General features: G+C 46.2%; 1 protein-coding gene across 1 annotated transcript; it reads left to right on the plus strand.

Annotated features, from left to right (window-relative positions):
* The first annotated feature begins 6,255 nt into the window (after positions 1-6,255).
* Positions 6,256-8,096, plus strand: LOC120979763 (DNA damage-regulated autophagy modulator protein 1-like). Its single transcript, XM_040408720.1, has 7 exons — positions 6,256-6,374; positions 6,627-6,694; positions 6,877-7,019; positions 7,293-7,485; positions 7,621-7,673; positions 7,825-7,911; positions 8,019-8,096. Exons 1-7 carry the CDS (start codon positions 6,256-6,258, stop codon positions 8,094-8,096), a joined length of 741 nt encoding a protein of 246 aa, XP_040264654.1.
* Positions 8,097-8,536: the final 440 nt, after the last annotated feature.

Here is an 8,536-nt window from a genome sequence, read left to right on the forward strand (position 1 = left end):
TAAATCAGCTCGACTCATGTGACGTGCCTGCTCCGCCCACTTTATGAATGAAGCAGGCGCGTCACGTGAGTGAATGATGTTACGCCGCCGTCCGCGCTGCCTGTTACCGGAGCTTCATTGTAAGGTAATAAAAATCATAGCGCTGAATTAAAGTTCAAGTTACTGCCGGTTAAGGAATAGTCTTTAGATATTATATTGCTGTGAGCGGCGGGGCCTGTGTATTGGGGGACACTGTTATAGGGGGGATCTGTGGATGACACCTATAGCATAAGATGCTATATAGTGTCATTCATAGATCCCCCTCATAGCAGTGTCATCAATAGATCCCCCTCCCCATAGCAGTGTCATCTACAGATCCCCCTCCCCATTACAGTGCCAATCACAGATCCCCCTCGCAATAACAGTGCCATCCACAGATCCCCCTCCCATAAGGGCTCTTTCACACTTGCGTTGTCCGGATCCGGCGTGTACTCCATTTGCCGGAGGTGCCCGCCGGATCCGGAAAAACGCAAGTGAACTGAAAGCATTTGAAGACGGATACGTCTTCAAAATGCGTTCAGTGTTACTATGGCAGCCAGGACGCTATTAAAGTCCTGGCTGCCATAGTAGTAGTGGGGAGCGGGGGAGCAGTAAACTTACCGTCCGTGCGGCTCCCCGGGAGCTCCAGAATGACGTCAGAGTGCCCCATGCGCATGGATCACGTGATCACGTGGATCACGTCATCCATGCGCATGGGGCGCCCTGACGTCACTCTGGAGCGCCCGGGGAGCCGCACGGACGGTAAGTACACTGCTCCCCCGCTCCCCACTACACTTTACCATGGCTGCCAGGAGTTTAGCGTCCTTGCAGCCATGGTAACCACTCTGGAAAAGCTAAACGTCGGATCCGGCAATGCGCCGAAACGACGTTTAGCTTAAGGCCGGATCCAGATCAATGCCTTTCAATGGGCATTAATTCCGGATCCGGCCTTGCGGCAAGTGTTCAGGATTTTTGAGCGGAGCAAAAAGTGCAGCATGCTGCGGTATTTTCTCCGGCCAAAAAACGTTCCGTTCCGGAACTGAAGACATCCTGATGCATCCTGAACGGATTTCTCTCCATTCAGAATGCATTAGGATAAAACTGATCAGGATTCTTCCGGCATAGAGCCCCGACGACGGAACTCTATGCCGGAAGAAAAGAACGCAAGTGTGAAAGAGCCCTAACAGTGCCATCCACAGATTCCCCACCCCCCCCCCCAAAAAAAGTGCCATCTACAGATCCCCTCCCCATAACAGTGCCTTCCACCGATTCCCCCCCCCCAATAACAGTGCCATCCACAGATCCCCCATGGCAATGAACCCACCATCTTTTCCCAGCCCCTAGTAGTTCCTACGTGGGAAACTGGGAATGTGAAAAAAAAAAAGATAGGTTACCATGTCAGCCAGGACGCTACTGAAGCCCTGGCTGCCATGGTCAGTTTGCTGGACTGGATTAGATCGTCTTGGAGACAGGGAGGGCTGGGCAGGCAGGGGTAGTCTTATACGGCGAGTATAGCCCAAACCCTATATTTTAAATGGAAATGTTGGGGGTCGTCCTATGCGCCCAGTCGTCTTATATGCCGGAAAATACGGTAGTAGTACCACGCAGATAGTGCCCTTTAATAATTATTGCCACACAGTGCCCTAAAATAACTGCGCCCAGCAAATAGTGCCCCTGACACTAATAGTGTAAACATAACGTCCCCCAAAAATAATTGTGGTAAGCTGATACTGTGCCAAGGTGCTCCCACAGTAATAGTGCTCCCAAAAGTTCCACCAATAGGAATAATTCTCTGATAGAGCACACATGGTAGTAATAGTGCTCCTACAGTGCCCCCAAACATGTCCCCACTGTGCCCTAGAAGTAATAATGCTCCCATAGTGCCCATACTAGTAATCATGTTCCCCCTAGACCCCCAGTAATAATAAAGCCCACCATAATGCCCCCCAGTAGTAATAATTCTCCTTATAATGTGACAGTACAAAAAATACCCCCTTTTAATACCCCCAGTTGAGCTAATGTACCCATAGTGCCCCCATAATGTGCCAATATAAAATACCCCTATATAGTGCCCCCAGTAAATGTCCTCAGTTTCCCCCTTAATTTGCAAGTATAAAATATTCCTTCTTAGTGCCCCCGTAGATGACCCCATAGTACTCCTCTCTCCTCTTCCCCATAGTGCCCACTATAATGTGCACCTGTATAAAATGCCCCTATACAGAACCCCCAATTAAAATACTCCTTCTTTGTGGCCTCAGTAGATGCCCCCAATAATGTGTCAGTAAGAAGTGCCCCCATAGTGCCACCCAATAATGTGCCAGTAAAAAGTGCCCCAATAATGTGCCAGTAAGAAGTGCCCCCATAGATGCCGCCACAGTGCCCCCAATAATGTACCAGTAAGATGTGCCCCCATAGATGCCCCCCAATCATGTGCCAGTGAGAAGTGCCCACCATAGATGGCCCCCCAATCATGTGCCAGTAGCCAGTATTGTACCATATAAAAAAATAAACAATTATACTTACCTCCATGGCAGCGATGTGATGCAGGCCTCTTCCGGCCTGTGTCCTGCACTGTACGGCTCAGGCAGTGCAATGACGTCATCGCGCCGCCTGCACCAGTCTCTGATAGGCTGCAGGCACTAGGCTGCCATGAGGACGACGATACAGATGACTATGGGGATGAGCGCTTCCACAGTGGAAGCGCTCATCTCCCTGTGCCCTGCCGCCGCCCCCCACTTGTGAGCAGGGCTGCGCCACCTGGGGCGATCCACTCACTTTGCCTAATTAGCGGTGCGGCCCTGCTGGTGCCCCTTAAAATTTTGCGCCCGGGGCAATGGTCCCCCCGATTCCCCCCACGCTACGCCACTGGTCCTGTCCATAAGATGGCCGCTGATGGAGGGTCATGTCACCAGACACATCCCTCAGCCTCCTCCATTCTAACACACAGCACCTGCAAAAAAACTACCAACAGTGTAAGTGCAGATGTCAGATGCAGTGTATTTGAATGGAGGAGACGTGACATGGAGGTGATTCTCCTAGTCACATGACCCTCCATCAGCAGCCATCTTATGGACAGGGCATCTGTGTGGACAGCACAAAAGACTGGGCAAACAAGGGGGCATAACTTACAAAATGGAGCCGAATATCAACAAAGGCTGATGCTACATAGTCATCTTGCAAACACATTGGTCAACAGTAACCAGAAAGTGGCCAACCCCTTTAACTATTACTTTAATATAAATAGATTCCCAAATACCTTTCATTAGCAATCATGGCTCGTTTTGTCTGGGGAGCAATCATTTGGAAAAATAAAATGGCTGCCATCCTAGTAGTACACACAAAACGTGTCCTAATCACATAGCAGGACAAGGTACTTAACAACACTGAACTAAAGAGCTGCCTCATCCTCCTCTCTGCTCTGCTTTTCAGGCATTATAATCCTGAATACAGCTGATAAAATAAATCTTTGTAGGAATGGCATTCATGAGGCGACATGAAGTACAGAGAGGACGGACAGAACAGACTGTGGAGCTGTGGTAATGGGGACTTCCTACAAGTGTTGCTGCTCATATGTACTTCATGTCTCCTGTCTCCTCATGAACTCCATTCCTACCTATATTCATCCAGAGGCATAGCTAAAGTCTCATGGGCCTTGGTGCGAGAGTTCAGCTTGGGTCCCTCTTCCCTCACTGCTTTGTGGCCAGGGCAGGGAAGCACATTGCCTTCGTGTGGCCTGAGTCAAAAATTTAAACAGCAACCCCCCCTCACCCATGCCAAATCTTTGACCTAACCCCTTCCCTCTAGTCAGAGGTGTAACTTTACTAGCATGCCCTTTCTATAAAACAGGTGTCTTTTTATGCAGGACAAGGGTCTTTGGGCCTGCTCAGGCTCCTGGACCCAGTAGCAACTGCTACCTCTGCACCTCCTATAGCTACGCCCCTGGATTCAGCTGAAGATCATATTAAACTGCATTCAGCATCATAATCCCTGACAAGAAGAGCAGAGAGGAGGATGAGGCAGCTCTTTACCTCAGTGTTCTGAATTAACTTGTCCTCCTGTGTGATTAGGACAGGTTTTCTGTGTACTAATAGGACGGCGGCCATTTTATTTCTTCTAATGATTACCCCCTAGACAAAATAAGTCATTATAACTAATGAAAGGTATTTGGGAGTATATTTATATTAAAGTAATATTTAAGTATTTTCTTTCATTTTCTTTTCTTAAAGGGGTTCTGCAGTTTGTTTAAACTGATGATCTATCCTCTGGATAGATCATCAGCATCTGACCGGCGGGGGCCCCGGGTATCAACTGGCATGGGCGGGGCTAAGCTCCATTCAAGTGAAGGAGCTTAGCCGCGCCTAGGCCAGTTGATACTAGTCGTGATGTCACTGGGCCAGTTGTAAGCAGTGAGAAGGCTGCAGCGCTACTGGAGCGCCGCTGCCTTCTCAAATAGCTGATTGGCGGGGGTCCCTGGTGTCGGACACCCGCTGGTCAGATGCTGATGATCTATCCAGAAGAAAGATCATCAGTTTAAACAAACTGCAGAACCCCTTTAATTCCCGGAGAACCCCTTTAACCACCTAACTGCTTTGCCCAAGTCCAGATCTAGCTCTGGGAAAACTGTTCTGTTGGAGCAGAGCTGGGACAGAAAGGGAAGGGGGAGGGAGTCTACTTTAGCTGCTCATCTTCATCTCCTCATTGGTAGCAGCTAGAGACATGGGCCTGGTATTCGTGGCTTTCATACCAGACCAAAATAACAGCGTTAGCACAACAGAAGCAGGAGATATCACTCTTAGAAATCGAGTCGGGAGTAAACATGGTAAATTCTGCTTTCTCTACCATAAGCAGTCTCCAAAGGCGTTTCAGAGAATTTGGCAGTACATCCAACTGGCCTCACAACCGCAGACCGCGTGTAACCACACCAGCCCAGGACCTCCACATCCAGCATGTTCACCTCCATGATCGTCTGAGAACAGCCACCCGGACAGCTGCAGCAACATTCGGTTTGTCTACACACCCCTGTTAAAATGTCAGGTTCTGTGATGTAAAAAAATTAGACAAAGATAAATCATTTCAGAACATTTTCCACCTTTAATGTGACCTATAAACTGTACAACTCAATTGAAAAACAAACTGAAATCTTTTAGGTAGAGAAGAAAAAATATAAAAATAAAATAATATGGTTGGATAAGTGTGCACACCCTTCAACTAATACTTTGTTTAAGCACCTTTTGATTTTATTACAGCACTCAGTCTTTTCGGGTATGAGTCCATCAGCATGGCACATTTTGACTCGCTCTTCTTTGCAAAAACACTCCAAATCTGTCAGATTGCGAGGGCATCTCCTGTGCACAGTCCTCTTTATAGGTCACATTAAGGCCTCATGCACACGACCGTTGTTTTATTCCATGTCCGTTGTTCCGTTTTTCGTGATTTTCTGCGGAACCATTGACTTTCAATGGGTCCGTTAAAAACTCGGCTAATGCACTGTTTGTCATCCGCGTCCGTGATCCGTGGTTCCAGTCCGTCCAAAAAATATAACCTGTCCTATTTTTTTGACGGAAAACGGTTTGCGGACCCATTCAAGTCAATGGTACTGTGAAAAAATGCGGAGGCACACAAGATTGTCATCTGCGTCCGCGCGTCCGCGTCCGTTTTTTTCCTATCATTTGCATGGCAAACTTGACTTAGACTTTTTTTTACTTTCCTTTATGTCTGGTGGTCCTCCAAAAATAAAGGAAGACACTCGGAAACAAAAACGGAAACGGATCACGGAACAACGGAACCCCATTTTGCAGAACGGAACACAACAACGGTCGTGTGCATGAGGACTAAAGGTGGAAAAAGTTCTGAAATTATTTATCTTTGTCTCATTTTTTTTATAGCACAGAATCCTGACATTTTAACAGGGGTGTGTAGGGGTGTCTTTTTTATATCCACTGTATATATATATATATATATATATATATATATGCACAACATATTTACAATACTGTGAGGACCAATCAGATCCAGGTATGTCTGATAATTACATCACACAAGCTAGTGAGGACCAATCAGATTCAGGCACTGATGACATCATAGAAGCTAGTGACATCACCGAGTTCTGAGCCTAGGAAAACCACTGCCTGACATTACCTGAGCCAGATTATCTGTGAATACAGAGAGAGACAGACAGGCGTTTGCTTTTGCTGAGCAAATCTTTGTTTTCGCTTTGCGAATCTTTTCCTTTGCGCCATGGAGATTCAGGGTTTGGCATTCTTGCCTATCCTCTTCGTCACATGGACGCTTTTAGGCCTTTGCGCCGGGATCGCCATTACTGTCATCTTAGGCCATTCAAAATTACCATACATCAGGTAAGAGGGGACAGAACGAAGGTTCCTGACCGAGCAGTGTAATTATTACTGTCTTGTTATCGGTGTCATTCCGGGGATGTTATTATTACATTATGATCACTATTATTATTACTGGATTATTACTTGTACTGTGGAAGTAATGGATATATAGTGGGGCAGGTAAAAGTACATAAAGTCTCCTCTGCTCTTCATGATGAGAAATGTATGCTACTTGTCTCCTATTAACTCCAAATATTTTGCTTTTTTCCCCAGTACCATAGGAGAACAATTTCCTGAATCGGTGGTCTTCACTGTCGTCTTCATGGTGACTTCCATTCTAGGTAAGTGGATGCAGCTTCCTCTATAGAGATTGGATGATGAAGAGCTCAGCGACTCCAGAGCTGTAATCATTATTTAGCGCTGAGCGGTGGTCATCACTGGAGATTATAATCATCACTTACTCCTGTAGGTTATTACAAGTGTGTATAGAAATGATAATGATGACATGTATTGTATATTTCAGGAGCTGGCGTCGCTTCCATCCAATACAAGTTCATGATCCTCCATTCTGAACCATCAGAGAAGCGAAATATCATCTGCCAGAAAATCCTATACGCCATGGGATGGCTCGCTTGTATTGCGAACGCCGTGACTGGTGTATGTACGGTGAGTTATCAGGTTTTATAAAAGTATCCAGTAGTACACAGAGGGCTCAGTACAAGTAGTTATAAGAGGTGCTCAGTGGTATATACTGTATATTACTAATAGTTTTCTATAGTCCCCAGTGGAGCATACATTTCAATGTCACCCCCAAATGTTTATCCTCATGTATTACTGCCCCTATATAATTACACTCCACCTGCATCCTCTGCTGTTCTCTATTCTCAGATCTTCTTGGTGACCTCATTGATGACATTTATATTTCTGGTTATGTTCTAGATGAAGATCAGTCCGATAGCCCACAGTATCGGCGCAGGAACTGGATTTTTCTTCTTTGCCGTTTACAACCTGAGCCAAGCTATATGCCTGTATAAGAAATCCTTCAGCAGTCGTCGGCTGTGCCACATAAGACTGGCATCAACCTTGGTGACCATTGTGGCACTGCTGATCTGTATCCTTTTATACCTGGCTGGTACAGTGCAATGTTGTGTGCAGGATACACTGGAGATTATCAGCTGTCTGGGACTCCATTGTAGAGCTGATCAGACATGACAATAAACACTATAATAATGCACTTATGGTACTTCTCCTTAACATGTTCTTCCAGTTGATGTAGCTGTGGGCTTCTTCCGCCTATGTACCACCGATCACTGTAAAGAGGTGAGTTCCTGTCAATATTCACAATCCTGTGTAATTGTAATAGAGAAACTCTTGAAGGACATGCCATCCTCCCATCTCACTCCATACCACAGCCACTGGTGAGAATATTTGGGCACTAACATTCTCTACTCTCTCCCTCTATCTTATGCAGATCTTCTCTATGACAGGCATGGTGAGCGAGTGGATGGGATTTTTTGGCCTGACAATATTCCCGATCATGTACTATACGGATTTCCAGGTGAGTAGATGATATGTGAAGATCTCATGTGCCCAGAAACATTTTAGATAAGAATATATTGTAGAGAGACATTTTATGATACATGTTCTTTCTTCTTTTTTTCTCAGCGTTTGTCATTAATGTTGTCCAGAGAAGGCGTCTCCATCATTCTGAGGCAAAAGACCCAGGACCCAGAAAACCCCTAATGAAATCTAAAGTTAAAAAACAGGGGCAGAGCGCCAGGAAGACAACTTAATCCATCTGTACATCGCTGGACAAGACATTTACCGGACTTTCCGCAGTCAGATATATTCTGCTGCATGAAGAGGCAGATTCCGGGCTCGGTTTCTGTTCTCAATACCGGACTTGGCATTTATCGGACTTTCTGCAGTCAGATATATTCTGCTGCATGAAGAGGCAGATTCCGGGCTCGGTTTCTGTTCTCAATACCGGACTTGACATTTAATGGACTTTCCGCTGTCAGATATATTCTGCTGCATGAAGAGGCAGATTCCGGGCTCGGTTTCTGTTCTCAATACCGGACTTGTCATTTATCGGACTTTTCTCAGCTACCTCACGTAAAATGTTGGCTTTTTACCCCCTTGCCCAGAGGAGGGGTAGTGCTTCAGCCATGGCTCCTTAGAGG

Source organism: Bufo bufo, chromosome 9 (assembly GCF_905171765.1).
Source record: "Bufo bufo chromosome 9, aBufBuf1.1, whole genome shotgun sequence".
Lineage (NCBI taxonomy): Eukaryota > Metazoa > Chordata > Amphibia > Anura > Bufonidae > Bufo > Bufo bufo.